Source organism: Gobius niger (assembly GCF_951799975.1).
Source record: "Gobius niger genome assembly, chromosome: 20".
Lineage (NCBI taxonomy): Eukaryota > Metazoa > Chordata > Actinopteri > Gobiiformes > Gobiidae > Gobius > Gobius niger.
The window spans coordinates 11,326,437-11,353,893 of NC_136871.1; the positions used below are offsets into that span (position 1 = coordinate 11,326,437).

The window sequence follows — 27,457 nt, forward strand, 5'->3', positions numbered from 1 at the left end:
CTCTCTCTCTCTCCCTCGCTCTCTCTCTTTCACTCCAGGAGATGTCATGCTCCCCAGTAGACCACTTTATTACAGCTTGACTTTAATTGGGGAGAGGTTTAACACTTGTTGGGAGTGAAAAGCACCATGCCACACATAAAGACGCACTAAGTGGTTTTAGGTTGAAAATACTGTAATTGGCCGTACATTATAGCTTTTCTGCGTTTAGTTCTAAATAATCGTCTGTTTTCTTGGTCTCTGTCTGGGGCCAGTGGTTCATTCGTTGAGCACGATGTACCGTGTGCTACCACTTGGTGGCTCTAGAGGTCAATGAATGCTAGATGATCACTTCACTTTTCACTGCAGTTTCATTTTTAAAAGGCTTAGTTGATTTCCATACTATTTGTTTCTGTGTGATTTTTCTGTGATTGTCAATGGCACAAATTCATGACAATAAGATTTCCAAATGTACTACCTAATAACGTGTAACTATAGTAATTTGAATTGTATTTTGAGGGGGAAAAGAGAGTTAAGTAGCCTTCAGTATATGGTACTTTATGATTATCTATGTTCCTAAAACACAGTGAGAAACACAATATACTTGAACTTCAGAAATGACCCATTTATAATAAAACTCCCATGGGGATTGGGGATTGGGATTGCAGCAGGAGTATTATCAGAGCAAATGAAATAGTAAGCAATAAATCATCACATATGTCTGATATATGAGAAAGAAATACAGGTGCAGAAAACACTCCAATTTCATTTTTTCTGTTTGTCTGCCTGTCTCCAGCAGAAGCAGGGGGGTGGGGAGGGGAAATTAAAGGTGGACGGTTTGCCTTTCACCACAACCACACAGTGTTGGCAAACACCCTCTACTAACATCCTCAACTATCTATATATCGACTCTATCTATCTATCTATCTATCTATCTGTCTGTCTGTCTGTCTGTCTGTCTGTCTGTCTGCCTGTCTGTCTGTCTGTCTGTCTGTCTGTCTGTCTGTCTGTCTGTCTGTCTGTCTGTCTGTCTGTCTGTCTGTCTGTCTGTCTGTCTGTCTGTCTGTCTGTCTGTCTACCTACCTTACTTATTACTGCATCGTTCAGTAAAGACAGGTAAACAATATCATTTTTTGGGCTCAATATTTATTGTCAGAACATTTCTAAATCTAAATCTGTCCTTATTTTCATCCATTCCCGACCTATCGCGCCAAAGTTTAGTGTATAAATCTCCGGTCTCATATATAAATTGTGCAACAAGTGAGAAAAAACAAGTGAGTTTGGTGGGGAGCTCCTGCGTGTCTCAGCCTGACTACTGTAACGATTTATACTTCGCTACAGAGAGATATTGATTCAGCATGTGGCGCACCTTACTCCGGAATACTAAGTTTCCCCACTCCACTTTTTACTGGATGCGGTAAACAAATGTAGGCCCTTAAGGAGGTTCTCAAACTGTGGCACTGGCACCACTACTCTTAAGACAAACAAATAAATAAATATATCAATTAGCTTGAAAACCCCTATTCATAATATACAGGTGCTCGTCATATAATTAGATTATCATGAAAAAGTGCATTCACTTCTGTTGTTCAACTTAAACTGTGAAACTAATGTATGATATAGACTCATTACATGCAAAGTGAGAAATGTATAGCCTTCATTTGTTATAATTTTGATTATTATGGCACAGCTTGTAAAAACCTCAAATAAAAAAATCTCATAAAATTAGAATATTTTGAAAATGGACTGTAAGCCACAATCATCAAAATTATAACAAACAAAGGCTTGAGTCACTTTGCATGTAATGTGTCGATATCATATATTAGTTTCTCATTATAATTTGAATAACAGAAATAAATGAACTTTTCCCTGATATTCTAATTATATGATTCACTTGTATTTAAATAATAATGTGGTTTCTACAATAACAGAGTTTAGTCCTTGGAGTCTTAATAAACAATTAAGTTGGTTGCAAATTTACAATAAATGCAACATTAAGTGAACATGCACAACATGTTACACTTGATAACAAGTGTATACTTTTTCGTTTCCTATACCTAATACCATGTTAGTATTACTGTTTTTCCTCATTTTCATCACAACCCATATAGTATTTATATTGTATATACATGTTTGAATGATATATGACATAATCCATATTTATTCATGAAAAGTATAGTAATAAGAAATTGATTGATGCTCATGGTAACAAGATTTAATTTGAATGATTTGAATGATTTTCTTCTTTTTTTTTCTTTTCTGTGTCTGGACCTGCTGCCAGAGCAACCGGACCACCCTAGTGTCTTTTACTGTGCATTAAAAGAGACAAGATTTAGGAGTCTGCTGCCAGAAGATGCTATCTTTGAGCAGACTCCCCCCCCTTGCCTGCCCTGTACTCCGGGTTATGTTGAATATAAGTAATTAATATATTTTAAGGTGTAATGAGACATGTAGATAGTAAGGCCTTTATTATAAAAAAACACAGAAAAATGATGTGCAGTATATCTTAAGGGGTGGGTTTTATTTACTAGGTGCAAAGCTCAATGGTGCAAAGCCACATTATTCTTGTGAAGCGCCTGAAGAATTAAGACATTTCCCCCACAGTTGCTTTGGGTGGATGAAGTGCTTTGGATGCTTTATTGTGCCTGACAGAACAACTAGTGGGTGCAGACACAAAGTAAATCGTTCAATATCTGGCTTAAGACAAACAACAAACTTACAGTATTTGACAGAGCTGTAAATCAATAATCAGAAAAAAGAGATGACATTTTTGTTAAAACTTAAGAACAGACAAATCGACACAAGAAAAAGTCAATTGTAAAAGTGCTTAACAATGTAGCAGATTTTGATTTTGCCGCTTCACTCTTTTGTCAAATTCTGCCAAAGTGAGGGATCGTAATCTTAAAAAAAAAAAAGTGTCCTGACTTTAAATAGTGCAGTCTCTCCTCTTCAAAGCTCCATTTTCCATTAATCATCATCAAAAGGTGAACCAATAAAGGCCCTTACTCAAACAACTTCTCTCCGTCTTTCCCTGTCGCTAATAACGCTCGCGGTAACCTCATAACGCCATGCCTCGCTTTAGCGCGGGGACGCGATTTTTTCCGCGGCGTCTGAAGCCGGCGATAAATAGATGAGCTGGGTGACCCCCGTGACCTTATTATCGCTGAGAGAAGTCTTTGTAGTCCTCCTCCTCCTGAGCGCACTCCGTTATTTTTCCTCCCGCATACACTGAGACACGCTGATTGACCAGTTACTAGGATTTCATAGGGAGACATCGACGAGACGCTTTCGAATTAGGTATCTTTTCTGAGCGTTGCCACTTTGCGCTTAAATTACAGTGAATTTTTAATCCATTGTGTTAAATTGCCTTGCGGGTGTCGCGGTGTATGTGTGTGTGTGTGTGGCATTCTCAGGAGAGAGAGAGGAGAAAGTGAGGGAAATGAAAGTGGAGGGGTGATATGGGAGCAGCGCCCTCCAAGAGCCAGGGATCATTGATGGGGCTCTCAGGAGAAGAGAACAAACAAACTTTAAATCAAAAAAGATGAGAGAGGCCACGGCCCGCAGAAATGGAACCCTCTCCTGCCTCGGTGCGTGTGTGTGTGTGTGTGTGTAATGTGTGTTTGTGTCGCGGCTCAGGCTTATTCCGAGCATGAACAAGTTTTGGGGCGTCTTGGCGCTACCGGAGTCACGTACCTTAAATGCAATGGGGGGCTTACAGTACAAGGCAAGTAACGCCGTGGAGAGGCTTATGGGTAGTTATGTCTGTCGGATGTCGCGCTGATGGAGACTTTGCGGACATCGGGAGTCGAGAGCGCCTGGATTCTGTTCACGGGCGAAGATTAGATTCACGGAAAAAAAACATTTGCGGTTGTCCCCGTTTTTTTCCCCTTTAACGATATAAAACGTTTCCCCCCCGGAAGAAATGTTTGGGGTGTAATGTGGCGGAACATCATATTACCGAAACCTATTCAGAGTGTTCTCGTGGAAGAGGCGCGCTCGACACACAGGCAGATGTGCTGATCCTGTGTGATTGTCCTTGTCAGCTGTATTTGCGGGAAAATGAGGCCACACACCTATTTAGTATGTGGCACATGTTCTCTAAATAGTACAGCATGATAATGGCGTGTACGGGGACTTTCTTAACAAAACAGTAATATGTACAGCGATACATATATACGGAATTAAACGGCAGACACACATGCACACTCATTACTGTTTTATTCGTTTAATCTTTTTTGAGAAACTCTAACGACACAGTTTCTCTTACCTGCACAAAGATATGTTCCTGGCCATATGGTCTGCCTAACACTGTTTCTCTTCGCCTCAGCCATGCACGCTAATTGTCATTGTCCTGACATGAGAGACAAAGACGGTGAAGCCGAGGGACGCCAAAGTTTAGGTTAAACTATGCATTATGTGTGTCCTTGTGTCCTATTACTGTCAGGCATGTGTTATAATTAAGCCCATGACAGCCCCCGGAGAGGACTGATCACCACATTAGGTCCTACGTGTGTGTTCTGTGCTGTCAGCTGCTGCACAAATACTCTAGATATCCAGGCACACGCAATGACTTATACCCAAGGAGAAGGGCCTCCTCTTCAGTCTGATCTTTACACTCGGATGCTTATTATACGTACATAGACATTGCAGTAAAACCAACTTATACTCTTAAAGGGACTATAAGAAGTTTAAAAATGTTGAAATTATGTATTATCCTCCCCTACATGTTCCAGCAATGTCCTAAGGTGTAGAATGAGCCCAGACCTATTCACCATAACTGCCTCTAAAATCCTGCACTGTCACTCAAAAAGTTGTTACTTCGGGTCCGAAGTGCCGTCATGCACGAGCTTAATATAGAAGGTGCAGATACACATATGACCTGAGGTGGCAGTAGTGGGTATAAAATGGCCAACTTGCATCTAGCCCCTTTAAGCTTTGCAACTCTTTAACTGCATCATAATATTTATCATAACCTCTTAAAGCAGTACTAAGTAACTCGTGCCATAAGCGCCACTGCGGGTGTCGTAGCATGTTGTGTCCGTGAGAGTAAATACTACGCTGACAGAAAAGACAAAGGGAGAGAGGGATATTGTACATCCAATTACACAATGGAGATAATTTTTTTCCCTCAAACTTGGCTGTAAATACTGTTTAAGTGGCGCTAGCCCACAGTTAGCTTTGCCCGTTAGCCTGTTAGCTTCTTCTTCGTGATTCCATTAGTGTGTATTGCGCCTCCAACCCGAAGGCAGCGAAGTTGCAAGTCTGGTTTTCTGGCCAGAGACACCAAGGGGATCCCATCAACATTTGTATTACCCCCAGAGGGACTACGAAAATGATTTATTAAAGTAAACACGTTACTTAGTACTGCTTTAATCCCCGCCTGAACCAAGCCCAAATCTTAAAGCTTCTTGAAAAAAGCATCAAAAGAGCAACAAAAACGCCAAACGTACGTTACATAAACGCGACAATGTGACAAAAAAGTTTTTATAATAGCTTTCAAATAAGGCTGTAGACTCTCCAGTCGAGAAGCTTTTAGATTTGGGTAATGCTGAACTGGAGAAAGTGCGCTCGGTTAAGGCAGGGAGTAAGAGGTTAAACCATGTACACAACAGGTTTCTATCGAGTGAACTGGCTCATCTTTCTTTGTCTCTCTCATTGCTGAAAGAAGTTTAAAGCCTTCAAGGTTATCTGCGGCGAGGTCACAAGAACAGCTAAACCCGTTGTTCCACCGTGACACATGAACAAACATCCAAGGAATGTCAAGTCCAAGTCAGCTTTAATGGCAATCTCCTGACTCACACACATACTGTACAGAAAACTGAAAATGAAGTTGTTGATGTACCACAAAAGTCTTTTAATCAGTTTTTTACTCTATTTATTGGCTGAAATATTGCGCAGTCTGGCTTTAAGCAGGGAGGTCTCCAATCAACTAACCACAGCCGTTGGGTATGTGTATTATCATCATCATGCTCCCTTAAATGCCCTTTTGTTTTCTGTAACGGGGTGGACGTGCTGCGATAGCTCTTGTCCGTGCTCCGTGATCCCTCGCCAGCTCCTCAGTGTTGCCTCGTCTGCCCAAGTCGTCTGGAATCACATTTCGACACCTCTTCTCTTGGCATCACATCCCTCCATCTCATCGTTCAGAGCATCTTTGAGCACACTTTCCTCCCATTTGTATGAGATGGAGATGCATGTGTATCTTCTGTTTTATGTCCTCAATCTACAAAAGGCAGGCACAGTAGTATAAGGAAGTTAAGTGAATGCACTGAGCTCATTCCACCACCTATTCAGTTTCCATATGGACTGACCACCAAAGGAGAAACATAAAGTGGCACATTATAGCGCTCGACATGACTTGTAACCATAATATTCCAAGACCATTTCCTGTCACTTGCTGTTCCTTTCTCTAAAACTCCTAATCAACCGTTTGCTCCATGTCATTGCCCGCATCAAGCAGTTTTTACTCTCTCTGCCCGCAGTCCAAGAGAAACGCGCCTTGATTTCCTTCCTCTTGTGTGGCGCACAATGACAAACACCGAAGCGAGCGTGTGACAACGTTAATGAGGGCACTGGGCTGCGAATGAAAGCAAAGTGCTGCTAAAGAGTGTTTGCTCACGAATCAAAGACTCTGCGCCTGGAATAAACCAAAGACTTTACACACGTGTAAATAATTCAGCGGATTTATTTCATCCTCCCAGTGGCTGCTGCGCTAGATGCTTATTTGTCACACCAATTTGTTTTGAAAATTTTAAACCCAGCAGAATAATCATCAAAACAGCTCAGACGTGCTGAATAAATTTGTTGCTAATATCTCTTTTTTTTTCTTCCTTTCCTCCTTTCTCTCTATGTTGCAGTGGCTTACCAGGTGAAGCAGGGCACGTGTGAAGTGGTGGCTGTGCACCGTTGCTGTAATAAGAATAAGATCGAGGAGCGCTCCCAGACAGTGAAGTGCTCCTGCTTTCCGGGACAGGTGGCTGGCACTACCAGAACCAGGCCCTCCTGTGTAGAAGGTAAACTCACGGCGTGCATGGATTCCTTTAGTATGAGTGATGGTAGGCAAGCTTGGAGACAGCCCGACATGCAAAGCTGTTTGAATTATCACGGACAGACAGAATAGTCAGTCATACTACGGACGCATTGGGAATTAGTTCAGAAGAGTATGTGTGCCTTTTTCTACCTGAATGTACGTGTAACATGTGTTCAAAACCTACAGTGCAGCACAGAAGAAAATCTCACCCCATTATTTAAATGTCGTCATAGCGATGTACAGGTGCTGCAGCAATTCAAATTCAGTGAAGCTTTGTTCTCAGTCAGGTAATAAGTTACACATTCAATCTTTATTTAGTGCAGACACTGATAATAGGTCCATATAGAATTGGAACTAGGGATGCACCAATATTACTTTTTCTAAAACCGATACAAGTACTTTGATTTAAGTACTTGCCGATACCGAATACCAAAGAACAAGGCATTTATGATTTTCTGCAACATACTTTTTGAAGTGAATAGATGGTTTATACACTTTTTCACAGCAGATTGGTTAGGAATTTGTTAATTTACTCATTTACATTTATATATATATATATATATATATATACACACACATATATATCATAATTGATATATATATATATATATTTTTTTTTCATTCAATGTCATTTTAAATTTTTATTTTTATTGCATTGTCCATCATAGACAGAACAGCCCATGTCCAAATGCTCCTCAGTTAGTGCTTTATTCACTTACATATTTTTATTTAAGAATAGTATTGAGATGGTTACTTATTGCAGCTAAATGGTCTCTTTTCACTTTTATTACAGCTCTGTGTAGATTTTCTCGTGTGTTTATAGCAACTTAGGGAGTAGCTACAGCGCTTTGATTGTTTTGCAGCAGCTCATTTTCGCTCAATATGGACATGCTGTATCTTTTTATTTTGAATTTTCTGAGTACTTTTTAGTTGCTCGGTTAGTCACCAGATTAGAAATCACCAGAGCTGTTAGCAGCTAGTTAGCGGCTAGTTAGCAACGTTAGCCAGTTTCTTGTAAACACTGCAGACTCCACGCTGCAGCACTAACAACATTTAGCTCTGGTTAAATCCAGCACAGACTCTGATTTAGGGAGTGTAGTCTGTAATAAAGTCAGCTCTCTGTGGAATATTGTATTTCCACTAAAGAATTCTCCAGTTTGTTGCTCTTTGCTCTTCTCAGCTGAGAGCTGCGTCCCGTAGGAGCGCCAGCTGCATGTCAAGTGGTATCGGTTTCTGGACCTCATTAATGAGTACGAGTATGAGTATGAGCATGTAGTGTTGAGCAGATACCCGATGCTGGCATCGGTATCGGTTCATCCCTACTTGGAACCTTAAAGCCAGCTGTGTATCACATTCACAATAAAGTGCTAGTTATTGAGGTTTTGATCATGTTGAAGTAATTTAACTTGCAATGAAAATCACCATCTCTGGGGATGTGTGCCTAGTTAACAAGAAGCCCCGGCCGCACTTTGGACACCACTGGTCTAAGGCTTTGAGTAAATCCACACTAAGATCAGCACCATGGACAGTGCCAGTGAAAAAAAGCATCTATTCTTCATAACAAACAGATAAAACAATAAATAGAATTAATAGAAGATAAATCCATATGAGTTCTCCCTGCACCTTTTACAGTCGACATCTCATCATGCAGCAGATCATGTTACGTGAGCAGCAGGAAATGCCCAGTGTGTCGGTGACTTGTCTTATTCCCCCGAGACATACAGATGAGACTCTCATATGACATCTGTCCACCTCTGTCCCACAGCAAATTCAGACTGCGCTTTTAAAGGCCTTGCTTTATTCTGAACCTCTTTTTATATCATACCTAGACTGGCAGATGGTGGAGGAGAAAGTGCTTGGCTCTTATCTAGTTTAAAGGTCATGGCTGGAACAAAATCAAGTCAGCAAGAGAAAAAAAATATATCGGAAAAAGCAAAACGCTGGCCTTTGAAATACGTTTTTTCAAGTCAGGGCTTCACAGTTTTGGACAAAAGAAAACAAAATGGAATTCCTTAAAACTTTTAAAGCATTGATTAAATTTGCCATTCAGCTATTTTGAAGCATCAACATTTAAGAGACATTTTTGATGTAATATAAATAGGATCTGAATAAAGTAATACAAATCCTATGATTTTCAGAACATGTCCGTATAGTGTTTTAAGGGGTTGGCAGCTTTCAGGCCTGTCTATTGTCTGTGGTATTACATCTATATTTAACCAGTAGACGGTTGTTCCCCACTGCGCCGCAAACACTGGTGCTTCATCCATGTCCCATCTATTTTCCTACAATAAACTGCTCAGTGTGTTGTTGTTTAACCTCCCTGATCAGATCTTATACGTGAACAATACCGTTCATGATGATGAACTCAGGGAACCATAGCAAAGATGATTGGTTTTGTAATAGATGCCGAAAAGGATAATTGTGTGAAACTTTCTAAAATCTTTTCTGCTTGATATTCTCTGTTGTTTACTTCATTTCCAAAACTAGAATAATCAAAGCTGGGTAGCATTGTTTGTTTTGCGCTTATTGTCCTGGCCTATGGCATTAACTTAGGACCCACCACACCAGACAACGAGTTATAGATATTTGTGATGCCCTGTTCAGCACCAAACTAGTATTATTTACTGTAAACTTATTTGATTTAATATTTAGTACAGCAGTATAATTCACTACTATTGATAACGTTATGGAATTTATTGTAAATGGCCAGACAATGTGAAGTAAAGACAATATGCACCGGCAGGAGCTGAGATCGAACTACGGCCGGAGCTAATATACAAGTTTTTATGCATTTTTGTTGCTTTCAGAGTTTTTCCATTCAGATCTCACCTGCGCTCTCCTCCTCTCACAGCCTGATCCAATGCTCTGCAGCACTTATCCCATGAGTCATAATGACCTCTTCTCTCACACCGACAAAAGATCTCGCCCAACACAATTTCACACACGTCCACACACCCACACTGTCCACCTTTAGGCTGGTCGCTAGTGCAGACAGGACCCTCTCAGTGGATAGCCTCTGTAACTTAGTCATTCACATGTGTCAAACACAAGGCCTGTGGTCCACATCCAGCCCTTGTAGAGCACACATTCCTGAGTATGTACAGTATAAAAGTACGTCCTTTGCCCCTTCCTCTGCAGAGTGATGACATTTTATAAAAATAACCAAAATGCTCACTCCAGCCAAAATGTAAAAAAAAAAAAAACGTGTCCAGAAGAGGGCACTGACATAATAAGAGATTTGGATATAAACAACACATTATAGCCACATGGTAAATGGTCAGTCTGCCCCAGGGCAGCAGAGGCTACAATAGTAGCTTACCACTACCAAGTGTTGAGTGAATGAATACAGTGTATCACTTTGAGAAACTTGCCACACAGGCTGGTGAAACGCAATACAAGTGTAAGCCGTTGTTATTTATTAGGCTACATTATTATTATTATTATTAATTTATTAAAATATGTTTAACTTTTAATAGTATTTTCCGATTTAGACTTTATGGCCTGTGACCTGCCCTTGGGGCTGAATTTCGGCCCTTGATCCAGAATGAGTTTGGTGTAAGTGGAGGAATGTCATGGGAAGGGGAAATGGCAGCAGATATGACCCTACCCTATAATACAACAAAGTTTGTCTGTCTTTTCCATGTTTTTCCCCAACGAGACTAAATGTTTGTATTCAAATGTACCTAAACTAAGATACTTTTTGCTAGGTTTTGGTCTATATTCAAATGAAATTGACAATGGAACAAGTATTATATCACTTAGAAAAACGAAAAACAATGCTCAAAATGAGACAAAGGAGACTACAAATACCGATAATTATGGGGCCATTTTAGTCGCTATCGATACAATACTGGTAATTTTGTGGGGGAACGAATTTCAATCAATATGCATTTGTAAAAGAGGTTATTTTATACAATATATTAAGTAGGCTGCATTAACATTATTTAACTGGTTATTTACGTTTATTCAAGCACAGAAATCATGTTTAATGCTTTAGTGTGCATCTGTCATTGTCTGTTGCTGAGATTTTGAGCAATAGGTTACAACATGTATCGTCTTTTTGACAGTTTTTGGTTGTGTTTTGGTCATGCGCAGCTGGGTGTGCTGCCACGCCGCGGTGAGCCTGAGCAACAGAGACACAGTGTGTTAGTAAATCGGTGTGGAAAGAGATGGATGGGCCTCTCCCTGTGCGCCTGCTCGACTGGGACTGGCCAGTGGAACAATGCCTCCCGGAGCCTCCTCAGTGTAATGTGTGAGTCAGGCTGTGGACACTTTATATTGACCAAAATAGAACGACCTGGGGGAAAGGGCAGTGGCCATGCTTACAGTTAAACAAACGGTTTGGCAAATAAGTAAAAGGAAAAAAGGAGATTATAGGTTCTGTCAGTGGGTCAATAGGTCATTCATGACTAAACCAAGTAACAGTAATAGATTTTCTCTTTATGTAATGATTATTATGATGTTATGATGGACGTGTTTACATGAATCTGCAACCATTTTGAGGTGAAGAATGAAGCAAATATTGTTTTCTTTCTTTGTACTGAATAAAATACCGTGACCAAGAACTGTCCAGGGGGTTTATAATTAGGACAAGTGTTTTCATGTTAAGGTTCTTTTCACTATCAGTCATAATTCTGATTAAACAACACCACTTTTTATGTCTTTAAAAATATTTCCCTACAGTTTTGCTGACAAAAAAGATGTCAATGTTTTGTTTTCATGTTAAACAGTATTATTAATCGTACATCATGGCAAATAATCTGCAATTTGAACTCTGACTTAAGATAAATGCAAATTATTGACTTTGGAGCCTGTGCGACATATTCTTGGAAATTTCCTTTTGTTATTTCAGAGCCAGATTTTAAATTTTAACTCCAAAAAGTTGTAAAACAAAAACAAAAAGCTCTTGTATTTATTGTAACTTTGTATTGATTGAGTGTGGAGGATGTTCAGGGGTACTTTTGAGATTTTACTCAGGGCAGAAAATTTGTCGTAGGAGCAGATCCAGCAGCATTAAGAACTTTGAACATTCCCATATCTATGTCTATCATATCTAGGTGACCACCTGGATGACAACTTGGACTATCTATCTATCTATCTATCTATCTATCTATCTATCTATCTATCTATCTATCTATCTATCTATCTATCTATCTATCTATCTATCTATCTATCTATCTATCTATCTATCTATCTATCTATCTATCTATCTATCTATCTATGCTGTCTGTCTGTCTGTCTGTCTGTCTGTCTGTCTGTCTGTCTGTCTGTCTGTCTGTCTGTCTGTCTGTCTGTCTGTCTGTCTGTCTGTCTGTCTGTCTGTCTGTCTGTCTGTCTGTCTGTCTGTCTGTCTGTCTAAATAAAATGTGTTAACCTGGAGTTGAAGATTGGAAATCTTTCTTCTGTTTGTGTAACTTTGGGTAATAGGCTCAAACAGCGGTGTTTTTTCCTATTTTAAAATGATTAAATACCTGTGATGCAGGGAGGGGAAAAAAAAACGGTGTTAATTGGCAATATTCAAGCTTATTATTCAAGCTTACCCTGCCACTGTTAGTCTTATGCCATGCAGAGGTTTTGTGTGAAAACAGGTCAAATTAGAAAATAGTGAAGGTGCAGTTTCCTCTTTGGCCACTTGATGTCACAAACAGTACAGTGCAATGCTTTCGGATTCATTACTGTCAAGTCAAATAGAGCTACTTTAATGCTTAAACAATGTAAATCAGAGGGCACAACTTTATCTCCTCCTGGTTGTCACATTGATTGTCTGTTCTATGTGAAAGGATCTTTGTGGTACATCAGCAGTGGTTTGGAGACCGCAAGAATATCAGTCTGACAGTAGTAAACACAATAATCTAAAATTAACATTAAAGAGTGTGATCTTGTTGTTCTAACAGAGGTTTCAGTATTTAAATCGAAACCCTCGCAGCAAAGGAAGCCAGAGTTCAGCTTGTTGATACTGGATTAGGCTGTGATGTGTGTTAAGTATCGTATATTGTGCCGTCTGATTTCTACAGCAGATATGAGTTTTCCAAAAGGTTAGGTCAGTTAGGTAGTTTGCACAATCTCCGCTATGGCTGGATTATTATTATTTTTTTTTTACTTCAACTTGACTGCCTCCTCATTTAAATAGTTTATCAAGAGGACATACTTTCACTATATAGTTTTTTAGCAATGTTATTTGTGTTAATATATAGCAGCATATGTGTGTTTTTCTGTTGTCAACATGTAGCTAATTATTAGTAGGTCATCTTCAAATTCAAAAATCATTTTGCATTGTTAAGATGGCAATAAGAGAAAAACAATGTGGTTCCTATATCATCAACCTTTATTGCAGACTCGAGGTCCAGTTAAAAAACAAAAACAAACACACAACAACATTTAGAGCAGACAACTGTACCAGTGTCGCCACAGTTCAGACTGATAGCGCGTGGCACTGACTTTGATGTTTGTCAAGCTCATAATAATCATATTGGCACAGTTGTTGAGCAGACAAATAAATCTGTACATTAAATTTCTCAAAACAGCATGAAAAGTTCTGATGCCAGCAGAAACAAATAAGTGGCTGGCACTCTCCCATCGAGGTCTTTTCAGCAAAATTCTTAGACAGTCGTTATATGCCACGTTGAGTTTTCGTATGCTTGAACGCTTATAGTTTGACCACAGGTGTGCCGTATAAAGTGGGGTACAATAGGCATTGTCCTTTTCACTACATTTGTACATGCACCAAACCTGCGCACAAGAATGTTAGCCTGCACATACATCATGCGGCACTGTCGAAGCACGTCATCATCGTCTGCCAAATCATCAGTGATAAAATGTCCCAAATATTTGTATTTGCTACACAAGGTCAGATTATTCCCGCACAAATTAAATGGAGGAAAGTTCAACACCTTATCGTCTCTTGTTCTGCAAATCATTATGACGCTCTTGTTTGCATTGTATTTGATGTCATAGTCCACACCATAATTGCCCCAAAAAAATGAGTTGGGCAATTATGCTATGTGGCTAACGGAATGTAAAGCCTGCCTCTCTGCAACACAGCCACGTGGCCCACAATACCAGAGGATTTGAGAGTAAACGTACGAGCTTGAGCCTTTCCACATTCAGAAGATTCATAACTTATGACTGTCCAGTTCCCCCTGTAATCTGTACAAAGGGTCTCCTCTGTCAACCTTTCTCAGTTTCAGGCCTCTATCAGATTAGTATTGCAATTGCATCTGTAATGACTGGCATGCCACAACTGTATATATTTTTTTCTTCAACGAGCCTCACCTTTCGAATGCAGTTCCTATGCCTAATAAGGCATATTCTCAAAGAAAACTTGAAACTCCTCCGGTGATTCATTTTTCACCCAGCGCCCCTGAACATAACAGCAGAACACTTGAGGCGACGGGCAAAATGCTGCCTTCATGTGCTCTGATAAAGATGATCCTTTCCAGTTGTGAAGTGGAAATTACGAGTGCATTGTGTTCAAGTGCTTTTGTGTGTAAGTGAAATATTAAAAGAAACACACAATACCCTATCAACAAAAACATTTGTGTGAGAAAGTCATCTGCAAGCTGTTGACCTACTGCTCCTTTGTATCTGCTTTGATCGGTAAAACACATAAATTTAGGCTTTTTTAAGGCGAGGCACTGCAGGTGAATAGAGATTTATTTTTTATTTTTTAGAGAAATCACCTCTCCTGGAACCGCCACCTTAACGTGGTGGAGGGGTTTAAGAGCCCGAATGATCCTGGGAGCTCTGTTGTCTGTTGCATCACTAGATGCAAAAAAATATGACTGAAAATATGACTTCTTCAGATGAACACCTGTTGTAAGTAAATCATCATCATTTTATTTCAATGAAGCAGTAATTTAATGAAGTAATATTGGGCAGATTTTTTATTTATTTATTAAGCTACTAACAGGAAGTGACATAGATAGAGGTGAAATTCCACAGCAGTTTGACTAATTTCCCATTGACATAACATGGTTGGCACGGCAACAGTTTAATATTATTGTCTTCTATCTATGTCACTCCCTGTCCAATATGGAAGTGAAACTATAAACATCACAAAAATGGTCAAACTAAAGAAAGCTGGGTAACGTTTTTAGCTAAATCTTAAATATAATTGTGTTAACTCTGTTTTAGCAAAAATTGTGTCTAGTGCGTCACATGCACTTTAAGTGAAAAAGGAGACAATATTAAAATTCAGTAACTAAATAACTAAATGCACAGTGTCGGTTCCATAACAATCAGCTAAAAAAACATAAAAATGTATTATTGCTGTTCTCTGTTGTGTTGAAAGGTCAAAGGTTATCTCGCTTTCCCAGTTTCCCTGTGGAAAATACGAACTGTGGCATGTGCACTTTACCGCTCGACAAGAGACATTTACCATAAGGATGAGACCGCATGTAGGCGGTTAAAGGGTGTTCACAATCACTTCCTCCACTTGCTGTTTTCCTGATAACGATAGCCTTTTAAATCAATCTGCAAGAGCTTTTGTCGAAATTGTACATGAAATAGACAGACTTTCAGTGAAGGCTAATCTATTGATTGGCTATTTCGTGATCCAGTCGAGGTTGTTTCGTCATTACTGTGTTGTTAACAAACAGCTATAGAGTGCTTGCTGTTGTCGGCAAATGTAAAACCCTCCAGCTCTTGGCAAGTCTTCAATGTCTTAAGTCTTTGAAAAACCATGTCCACGTAAAGTCCATGTAAACAGTATCATTTCAATATGCTACTCAACTTGCAGACATAGTGAATGGAAAAAGCAAATGTTGTACCTCACATACAAAGACAAACAAGTTGTAGTACCAAACGCGAAACGTCCCACACACTTCAACTACAGAGTACAGATGATGTCTCAAAAACCTTTATCTGTGACATACTAGAAACAGATCAAAGAGATTTTCCTACAACAGACACAGCTTTTTCTTGTGAACCATCTGTTGTTTTTCCTTCTAATTAGTTCATCTCGCTTATTTTATGTATCAGTAAACATTCGAATACAACTAAAATCAATATACTGTAATATGCAAGTGCAGTTTTTGCTTGCATTGCATTTCAGCATTTATAGATTTATATATATATTTATTCTCTGGCACCTACGTTAATTTCAGCACCTTTTCAACTCTCTCTGTCCGGCTAATAATGGCCCTGAAGGTGACAAACTTGGTGCGAGTGTGAGTACCTCTGTCACCCTTTTTTACGACGGACCCGCGTGACTCCATAAACTGTGTCGCCCTCATCGACAGACAGGCAGGTGCTTGTGTGTCATGTGACCATGCTGTAACTTGATAACGGCCCTCCCAGGCTGTGACCATTAGCTGTAAATAAGTCTCGCTCTGACCGTGTTAAGTGCTGTCGCCAACACTATAATGGCCGCATTAACGAGCATTACACAGCCACTGGTTTTTAAAGGCCCTGCGCTCATGCATCATAACAGAGCGCTCAATATTATGCTCCTCAGTGGCTCCGAGCGCTTTATCCACGCTGTCTTCTTCCCTTCTCCCTTTATGTGGCTGCCGCCACCGCTGCCTATTTTCCACTCGGCTTCAGATTGCTCCTTGTTTCTCCGTGTTGTCTTTTTGTTCTTTTAGCTCATCCACTCCCGCCGATAGTCATCCAAAACACTCTGTTCCGACACTACAAAGATAGTCTTTTTTTCCCACTGTCCTCCTCATTCAGTTGTTTTCCAGACAGTGTCATCAGTAAACACTTTTGCATTATGCATTTTAACACCAGAGCAAAAAACAATTGTCGCCCGAGATTAAGTTGAACGCTATCTCGCGAGCATCCATTGATACAAAAGCAAAATGAAGTTTAGTCTTTAATCCCTCTCCTACATCCTCAGAGGAGACAAGAGGATAGAAGTAAATTAAGTTATTCTCTGCTGCCTCCCGTCTAGACAGCGGGTCAGTTGATCTAAAAGATTTGAGCGTCAACCGTGAGACGCGGGGCTTTAAGTTTAGATTAAGGATTGAAGCTGCGGAGTTGTAAAAGATGATTTATCCTGTTGGAGCGCTGGAGAAAATTGCTACTTATTCTTCTAATCGAGTGGCAATCTCAAAAGACATGTCGCTTCAAAATCCCTTTTTATTGAGTTCACGCAGGAAGTCAAATAGTGTCAGAGCCTCATTTGGAAAGATAATGCCTATTCTCGTGTGAACTGATATTTTGACTAATAGCACATTTTGTTATGCTGTGCGTGTGGAAGTAATTACGACATGGACTAAAAGATGTACAAATATTTATTGAAGAGTTAGAAGAAAGGCTATACCTTGCAAGCTGAATTCTCATTCACAAACACTGGAGGATCCAACTTGCTCTGCTCCCGCCGATGTGTGTGGAACCAAACCAGCAGTGGGTTGTGCCGATCACGTCGCAGTAATGCTGTGAGAGGGTGTGACATTTGCTGACAACAAGAAACACTGTTATCAATACTAATTAGCAACGCGGCAACGTGATGCTGCTGCATACTTAAAAACACACATCGTATTTTTCCCAAACTGAATATTTGATGGATTGGCAGTTTGTTGTATTGACACTTGGCTGCGATTGGTTAAAGATTGATATCAGTGCTAATGTTACTGGCGCTGTGATATCAGTCTAGCGCTTGCCAAGTTCCTGCCATTTACAGTATACATATTCTGAGGCTGCTTCTGAAACCATCAAATTATAGCCTCTAAGTACTAACTCTACCAACAAATCCTTAACCTTTCATGGGGTCAACTGTTAGATCTCTATGCAGTTAGTGAACAAGAGCTTCAGAGCAATTTGCCAAATTCAACCGTCCTTACCCAGGGGAAGAGGAAGTGACTCACTAACAGCTGTTTTTCTTCTTCTTTAAAGTTATTGGTGGAGTGCAGGCCAAACAAAAGCGCATGCCGCCACCTACTGTATAGTGTCCAACAATAATAATAAAAATAATGCATCGGTTTTATATAGCGCTTTTTTGGATACTCAAAGACGCTTTACATTGCACTATTCATTCACTCCATACCTGGTGGTGGTAAGCTACTATTGTAGCCACAGCTGCCCTGGAGTAGACTGACGGAAGCGAGGCAACCAGTCTGCGCCATCGGCCCCTCTGACCACCACCAACCACTCACTCACTCACTACATTCGCTAGGCTTCCTGGTGTTCCCAAACGGTCTCCCATCCAAGTACCGACCAGGCCCTTGCCTGCTTAGCTTCCATGGTCTGACGGGATTGGGCATAGCAAAGGCGGTATGACCACAACAACATAGTGTCCAAACAACGACATTTAAGGCGAAAAAGGCGGATTGGCGAAGAGGCTTATGGGATGGCACATAGCTCTTAATCACTGGTTAGTTAGCATCAGATGTCCCTATGCTAAAGTAGCTGTGATAGCTAGCATTGACGCTTCTTTACCTAACTTCTTCCAAACTGACAACCCATTTCGGACACTTCTTATCATGGCGGACACTGACGCACATCCGGTTTGGCGTAAGACCTCTTACCAATCTGCTCGTTTTGGAAGGGGCCTCAATTTTGTTTTTTTGGTCAACCTTTTCTCTCACACCTCATAATAACTACATACTATTAAGAAGCTCCATCAAGCATTTGTACTTTTCATTTGTAAAATAATTAGCAGCGCTCTCTAAACTTTCACGGTCATGATTTTACACTACAGTGTCCTGTCTCACTCTCTTAGCTCTTTCCTCTCTCATACTGACTAACACAGCTTTGGAGAACCCATGTTGAGCCCATAGACTGTAGAAAATAATGGACGTCTTATGCTCACTCCTCCCCGTTTACCAGAATGACCACGGCCGTGGGGGAATTGATGGCGGATTTACAGGCTCCCCCTCCCCAGCTCTGACGAAGCATGTTCCTTAAAAGGACATACGGGCGGGATTTTCACCGTAGACTCGGCCCTTGCGTGACGTGTAGCTCGCGCTGCTCCAATGCTAACAGTCCGAGCCTCATTAAATACGAGATTTCAAAAAATCATATTACGAAAACCAGCCTGGTTTCATATATTGTTATTAACCCAGCGTTATCTCAGGAGGAAGATCTAGCCTAGTCTAGCGTTGAAACAATTGAAACCAGGCTTTAAAGTAGTTTTTAACGTGTCTAAAGTCCAATGCTTTTCAATGGGGGCCTAGCGGCGATATGGAGGTACTGCAGCAACGGCGGAGCAATGGCGGCCCCCACGTTTGTGGTCAAAAAGCAGGGCAGCCAGCGGCCATTGGTTGAGCCGCAGTCATTTGAAAAAGGTAACCGCTTTATCCACTTTGGCTGGAAATTACATTTCATACATCACATTACATACATGCACTTTGTTGCTGTCTGTGGTTCTGATTTTGGTGTGTGCTCAGAGCAAAGGCGACAGGATTGAACTATTCAAGCAAATATTACATTATGCGATTTAAATTGTGTTGGGAGAAAGTGCTCAGTAAGTAGCAGCAGCAGCAGCAAACATGTGCGGATGTATTGACTTTTTTCAGTCAGGAGCTATATGCAACACACAGCAGGGGGCCCATGGTCAGGAGTACCTCGCTACAAGATTAGCGTAATGTGCAAAAGAGCATGTTTTGGGTTGTTTTGGTTGTACAGATTTTTGGCTGACATCAGACTGACAGTACAGGGAAAAAAAGCATGAGAAGGTTTACACGGTTCAAAATACCGTGAACTAAAGGAACAGAAGTCATTCAAGTGTTAAAATGGTCCATGGTTTATCTTCATGTGTATTATTAGCATTAACACAAATCGCTACATAAAGAGCATTTTATGAAGGTATAAAATTCAAATCTATGCATTTTTGTGTGGTTTTCCAGCCTCAATCGTAGCTCAGAAATGGTGGTGCCAGATGGAGCCGTGTATGGAAGGCGAGGAGTGTAAAGTCCTGCCTGATCTGACTGGCTGGTCGTGCAGCACTGGCAACAAGGTCAAGACCACCAAGGTGAGACCAATCGGTATTCTTCTACACACATACTGTTCTGGTATTTATGGAAGAAATAAAAAATAAAAAAAACTTCCCCACAGATTATGTACTGTTTCTAATGTAGCTGCTTCCCTGCATTGTGATATTGGATTATTATCCCAGTGTTATTATATATACTCTACTAAATACTACTACTAAATAATAAGCACTAGCCTAGCACTTCTAAACTCTTCAAATATAAGGACTGAATGAATAAAAATAAAACAAATAAAATCAATAATAAAAAAATCTCAAGAAATCAAAAACACTCTGGATAACTAGGAATGAGGCCCAATGTCAAAAATCACGAAATATCCCTTAAATATAGAAGGTGCTGTTACACGTATGACCTGAGCCTGACCTGAGCCAATTTGCATCTAGTCCCTTTAAAAAAAGGTAAATAATTCCCACTGAGAAAGCCCCACTGAGAATAAGAATCTCTTTTATAGGGGAGTCCTGGCCCCAGAGGGGGAACTAGTGTACATGTTTTTAGTGGTAGGGGAAACTGAAGTACCCAGAGGAAACCTACACAGACACGTGGAGAACATGTAAGCTCCACACAGAAAGGGCCCGTCCATTTGGGAATCGAACCCAGGACCTTAGCTGGGAGGCATGAGGGCCAACCGCTGCACTACCCTGCCGCCCTATTGTGCAGCCATAGCTACTATAATAAATGAAGCTATTTTAAAGTGTATTGGACAGGGTTATGCAAGTTTAGACATGGCAACGGTGCACTCTTTGACTAGTGAATGTGACAGCAGTAGAGCCTGCTCTGACAGAAACACAGACGTTTTGGACAGATAAGACAGACTAGAAGACCTGCCCACACTTCTCACAGAAGAGTACTGTTGTTCCACTGCAGATAAATAAAGATACCAAAAAGGAAGATGCTGAAGGAACTGAAAACAAGAAGGGGAAAAAAAACAAACAAACAAACAAACAAACAAACAAACCTGGAAGCAACATGTTATGGGGATGTTTATGTCAGACCTTTACTAATTTCAGCAAAGGAAAACATAAAAACAAAATACACACATATTGAAAGTCTGTAAATTGATTTGTTCAGACCACAGAAGCCAAAACATGCATTTTTTTGCTTCTGTATCACAATTTCGGGGATACAGCAGCTATCGCAAAAAGAGGCATTCCAACTCACCATGGTTTACATATTTTCTGCCTAAAACAAATACACGTGATAACTTTAATACTTTAATGCCATGAGAACCGATATGTTATTACATTTGCCCACAGTGCAGTCAGTGTTCCTCTAAATGGTGACGCTCCTGAAAATGGCCCTGAATTCTTTGAGTCGTGCCAGTCATCCCTTTTTGCACATAAATGTTTCCAAGACAAAAGAGATGTGTATTGGAAGTCCCCACCTGCCCTCCCTTCAGTTCTGATAAATGGGCATGCTGTGGAGGTGGTGAACCAAAATAAGTACATGGGCACAGTGATGGACAGCAAACTTACATGTGAGGCCCCCATGGACGCTGTGTGTAGTACGGCTCACCACAGATTGCACAAGTCCACAAGCTCAGATGCTACAATGTTGACTGTGTTTTTACGAGGATGTTGTATAATTATTTTGTTGATTCAGTCCTTACTTTCTCTTTTCTTTACTGGTTTTGCTGGAAAATAATGTGGAATTTTTTTTTTTAACTCAATTAAGTCATTGACCTGACATTTTTAGTGTAGGTCAGTGAATGAGGCAAAGGAAATCCTTGCTGACCCTTCACACCCATTGCATGGCAGTTTAAGCCCCTGACCTCAGGCAGCTGGTACCATGTGTCTAGCCTGGCACAAGCCAGACTGATCCTGTTAAGAGATACATGGGGAAGCAGTATGGTAGTGTGTGGTTTTAATTTCGCTGACTCAAGCAAAACTAAACAGAGCCAATCATAGCACGGAAGGCGGGAGTTAACGCGTCGTCCTCTGCACCCGGATTTCCCATAAAACACACCAGTGCTCCTCCCGTAACGAAAACAGTGTAGATGATGGCCGCGACACCGCAATCTTTTACCTGTGCCCTTTCTTCTGTTTAAAATGAGCTGGACTTGTCCTTGAAGCCACAGCAAGAAGCTGCTCTGAGGGCTTTCACCGGAACATTTACTCGACTGTACGTGTGGACTACAAATCATCATGGCGTGGGGCGGAGGACATGTTTGATTGGTTCTCTCTCGTTCAACCTGCCATGGTTAGCCCCGCCTCGAGTCTCGTTTTGGAAATCGATTGGAAATCGTGTTAACACAATTCCAGACTGTCTTTATATGTATTTATAAATACATAAATAAAGTCAGTCTGGTTTCATGCCAGGCTACCGTGTGTCCAGGTGTTGGTTCAATAGAGTCTCTTTTATCTCCACTGATCTCCACATCAGATTTTTAAATAACTTATAGATATTTTTACCCTTTTGTTGGTTGTTACACTGCATATGAATTGTGATTTACTTTCTGCTCTAGCTTACGTTAATTTTCAGTCATGTTTTAATTATAAGTTCTTGTCTTATATTGTTTCTATTTGTTATGTATTTTCCACTGTCGACTGTATGGTTGTGTCCTGTATGTTCCTGCTGGCCCCGCACAGATTGCCCTTCCGGGATCTTGTTGAATGCATTTTACAACAATGCAGAATGATTTTTTTTATTTTTATATTATGTATTAAGGGTTCAATGTTGCATTTATACGTCACAAGTTGTTACAAAAAAGTAATTGCTGACCAGTCAACTACTAACATGGTCAATCATTAATGGGTGGCACAATGGCACAGCGGTTAGCGCTCCGTCCCGGGACCTATTCTCACCTGGACAGGGCCTTTCTGTGTGAATCAAATCCCAAGATGAAGAGGATCTATCTGTAAATGCCTTTCTCATAATGCTTATAACAACTCACTAAATGAACCACATACTATGAAACAGCCTTCAGCAGCTACACAGACAGACACGTTGAAAGCTTGTCTTCAATTGAGTTCTTGCGCTGCTTTGTTTGCAACTGTGAACAAACATCCAACTCAACAGCTTTTATAATTGCTGTCCACACTTTAAAGCTACGTTTAAAAAAAGGGCAGCCGGCAAATAACCTTTGATGTAGCAGACGATTCATCAATATGTCTGGAGAAATTCAGTCACCAAAGGTGTTTTTTGTGATGTGTGAATTGAAAGGACTTGAATGAAAAGGGCTACTTGAGGAACAAATGGACAAATAAGCCGGGTTTGCTTGTAAGTGATTACGCACTAGTTATGTTGATTTGAAGATGGATTCTGGATTAGTTTGGCATTGGTTTATTATTATACAGTGTGTATATTCTGTTCAATAGCTGTTACATTCATTTGTTATGGTCATTTTCTTAAGCAATACTAAGAAACTCGTTTACCTTAATAAACCCTTTTCGTAGTCCCTCTGGGGGCAATACAAGTGTTAATGGGATGATTGGGGGTCTTTCATCTCCCCCTGGTGTCTCTGGCCAGAAAACCACAATTGCAACTTGACTGCCACCGGACCGGAGCACCAATACACACTAATGGAATCATGAAGAAGAAGCTAACATGCTAACGGGCAAAGCTAACTGCGGGCTAGCACCACTTAAACAGTATTTACAGCCAAGTTTGAGTGAAAAAAAATATTTCCATTGTGTAATTGGCTGTACAATATCCCTCTCTCCCTTCACCCTTTCTGTCAGCGTAGTATTTACTCTCACGGACAATTAATAACTTAAAAAATTGCAACTTGCTACGATATCTGCAGTTGCGCTTTTGCCAACTAGAGGGGGCAAGAGTTACTTAATACTGCTTTAAATGGTTACCCGACAATACAGTGAAATCAGTAAAATGCATTCTGCTGGTTTTGAACATTCATAAAGGTTCTGGTCTGTGGTAAAATGTAACTAAGCGCTCATAGTAAAGGAAGTTACAGCCGCTATGTGATCTCAGTATATGATATACTTTTTGTCCTGCTTAGTTGAGATAAACACATGCATATGGCCTAAACACAATGTTTAAAAATGTTAATAGTAAAAGAAACCTGTCAAACTTGCATGCCTTCACCTCGACAGAGTGTAGAGCTGGTTTAGTCCTGGATTTATCATGGTTTTGATCATTTAAATCTTGACTCCCATGGTGGGTCTTCACCTTTTTAATGCAGGTTTGTGTATATTATTTTAGCCTAACTTGTGCTGCTGTCCCAGTTCAGTGTTCAGCACAGGGCAGCTCTTAGTACTGCAGTTTTATTGTTTTATATCAATCACCTACATGAAAATGACTTCCCATAAGGTCAGAGCTTTCCTGGATGAATTCAATCAATACAGTATAGGGCAAGAGTTCGTCTGGATGAGCTAGCTGGTAGATTTAATTCATGTAATCAAAATGTGATTTTGATTACAAGCTTTTTCCTTGACTTATTTCCCATTGATTCACCTTTGAGTATTTATGTCATATATTCACCTAGTTTCCAAAGTGTGTCAGGTTCATTTGCGCCACATTAATTGTAACTAGAGAGAGTGTGAGTGTGAATGCCAGGCATCGTGGGATTACACAGGTGCCATAAATTTACAGGTGGCGTGTAAAAAGGAGAAACAGTTGTGAAGAAAGTGACGGGTGCCGTAAGAGTAATTGCTCAAGAGACGGCAAAACAGCACAACATCTGTCGCGTTCATTAGGACACATTATAGCGCGGGCCGTCCTCCGAGTTTTACAATTAACAGTCGTAATTAAATTGGTGAGCGGGATAGGGCTGAGGTGGAGCCGAGGCGCCGCTTGGCTCTGCGGTGGAATTAACGATCGTCGCTGGCACAATTATCCGGAGTCAGGCCCTTATGTTTGTTCCCACCGCTCTGTCAGCTCAAGAATGCTGCGCCCGCCTGCGTTAGTGGACATTATTTGTGCATTCGCAGGGTGCTTCGGGCGCAGGGTGTAGTTACTTGGAGACTTGGAGCCAGATGTCATGGAGGATAGTTGCACCGAATGCACTTATCTCCTGGCAACGGTCCGTTCAGCCTTGCCCTTTTGACTCTGTGATTTTTTTTTTCTTCTGTACGTCCCTGCTTTATGCCGTGCTTCTTTCTCTCGCTGTGACCCGCATTCACCGCGTCAGTGCCTCATTCACTGAAAATGATGCGGAGATATCTGTCTTCTTGCGTTTCCCCTCCCACGCACGCTGCGTAGGTGTCTGCCGCGACATATAGACTGAGTGTTTGAGCTCTTCTGAACAACATATGGGGTAAATATTTCCTCAAGCTTTTTTCTTTGGTTGTGCAGTGTGTCTTCTTTAAGGCTTGGTGAAGCAGCTCATCAAATTTTTTCATGATCAAATTTAAGTAATGAGTTAAAGTACAAAGTCACAGCCTTATTTAGAGTTAAAACCATACCTCACATAAACATAGATTCTCCTAAAGGGAAGTAAATGGAAGCGCACTTACTTACTTAAAGGGGCCAGATGCAAGTTAGCCATTTTATACTCACTACTGCCACCTCAGGTCATGCGTGTAACTGCACCTTCTATATTAAGCTCATGCATTACGGCAATTCGGACCCGAAGTAATACCTTTTTGAGTGACAGTGCAGGATTATAGAGGCAGTTGTGGTGAACATGTCTGGGCTCATTCTACACCTTAGGACATTGTTGGAACATGTAGGGGGAGGAAAATACATAATTTGAACATTTTTAGACTCCGTATAGTCCCTTTAAAGACACACCGCATAGAATTTTACCCAATAAATAAAATTGAAACACAAGCATTTATTTTATGACAGATATTTTTATCATTGAAAAATGCCTCATAAATGTACAAAGAAGCATGAGCCTCTCCTAGGACCCTTCACCGGGAGTGAGTACGTCTCCAGCTCGTTTCCATGGAGATCTCGGAGATTTGAATAGGTTAGGTTCTCATCCAAATCTATTCTTTGATTACCCACTGCAATAGTAGCATTTTTGGTGTTGAGCTGGTCATTAGAAGCATGTTAGTGTTGACGGCAACAGTATAGTCCAACATGTTACACAAAGTGCCTTGAATGGCACTATACCTGATTTTTATAACTTTTTTTCTTGTAATGGAATGAAATTTGCTTTTGTATATTGTAAACCCAGACATTTGTGGGGGGAAAAAACACTGTGAAGTATCCAGGAAAACATAGTAAAAACAGTAAACAGTAAAAAGTTTGATCACAACTCTTTAGTTAACCTTTGCTCTTACAGTCTGGTTTATAAGCAAATATATGCACTTGAGTAGAAAGTTAAAAGCCGGCAATCCAATTTATTTAATATTTTTTCATGATGTTACTATCTGGTAAAAATTCCCAGGGTGTATCATTCTATCAACACATACATGCTGAGATTTTTCTATCTATCCTTAGTTTATCTCGTGTTGATAAAGATATTTACCAATTTCAATGTCTGTGTTTCAGGTCACGCGATAGCAAGAGGCACCCGGCCAAGATGAAATCCGAACTCAACCCTTTCCCGGAAGATAGAAGATTCAAACATATTTATTCTACGATGGAAAACATTTAAAGGCATGGACTGCTGTAGGGCTTTTCACAAGTAAACTATAGGACATAATGTACTCATCATCTACTGTGGCCAAACATGCTGCATCTACTGTATGCCGTCAGTGATCAGTGGACATCCAGGGTACATCGGGACATTTCCCAGCAGTGGAATAAACTAAGCTGGTCGAGATTGGTCATTTGCAAATATGGACTGAGCATTTTAAAGTTATATATAAAGCATTTATGGATGATTGTGCTTCTAGGGCTGCAGCACACTGTCCCCAGCTGTCTGTACGTAGAGCTTATAAAGGAAGAGACATGAGCAGCAAATTTATGATAAATTGCTCCTGTGGGTCAAGTCACTATCACAATGAGACTGTTTTGCCGGCATCATTTGGCAGTTCTCATTAGGAATTGCAACGTAGGAACATAACCGCGTATAAAAAAAAATCATGTGAGATATTTGCACTAGTGACAAAGACTTTTTATTCACCCATTTCTCTGCTGTGGATTGTATCATGAAATTAAATTAAAGGTTAGCTTTTTTGAAATGTTTTGAATTTGGGTGTAATTTATCCTTTTCCGTATTTTTAGGGGTGACAGTGACTCAGGCGGTTTTAAACTGGAAGGTTTTTTTTTGTTGACCTGTGCAAACTGTCGTCGTGTCCGTGGGCAAGACACCTCACAAACCTTGCCTGTGTAAATGTGCCGTGTGAACCCCGCCTGAACCGAGTGCATTTTCTCCCGTTCGGCTTGACCCAAACCTAAAAGCTTCTGTAATGTAATGCCTCATTTGAAAACTGAACTCTACAAAAGTGATCGTAACCTTTTTGTCACGTTTTTCGTTAGATTTTTGAAGCTTTTTTTTTTCATGTTTTCGTCTCTTTTTTTGTCTCTTCTTTGTCATGTTTTTGTCACTTTTTGTGGCTTTTTCATCGGTTTTTGTTGCATTTTTGTTGCTTTTCCGGCACGTTTTTTTATCGCATTTTTGCCTTGTTTTTTGTCACTTTTTTGTTGCTTTTTCATCCTCGTTATTGTCGCT

At 40.4% G+C, this 27,457-nt stretch overlaps 1 protein-coding gene across 1 annotated transcript in view; it reads left to right on the forward strand.

Moving 5' to 3' along the window:
* LOC306980115 (chemokine-like protein TAFA-4) overlaps positions 1-26,954 on the forward strand; it is a 49,673-nt gene extending 22,719 nt beyond the window's left edge. The window contains exons 4-6 of the mRNA XM_079579364.1: positions 6,831-6,986; positions 19,792-19,916; positions 26,332-26,954. Coding sequence (XP_079435490.1) covers positions 6,831-6,986; positions 19,792-19,916; positions 26,332-26,343 — 293 coding nt within the window. The 3' untranslated portion in view covers positions 26,344-26,954. The remainder of the gene's footprint in view (positions 1-6,830; positions 6,987-19,791; positions 19,917-26,331) is intronic.
* The last annotated feature ends 503 nt before the right edge of the window (positions 26,955-27,457 follow it).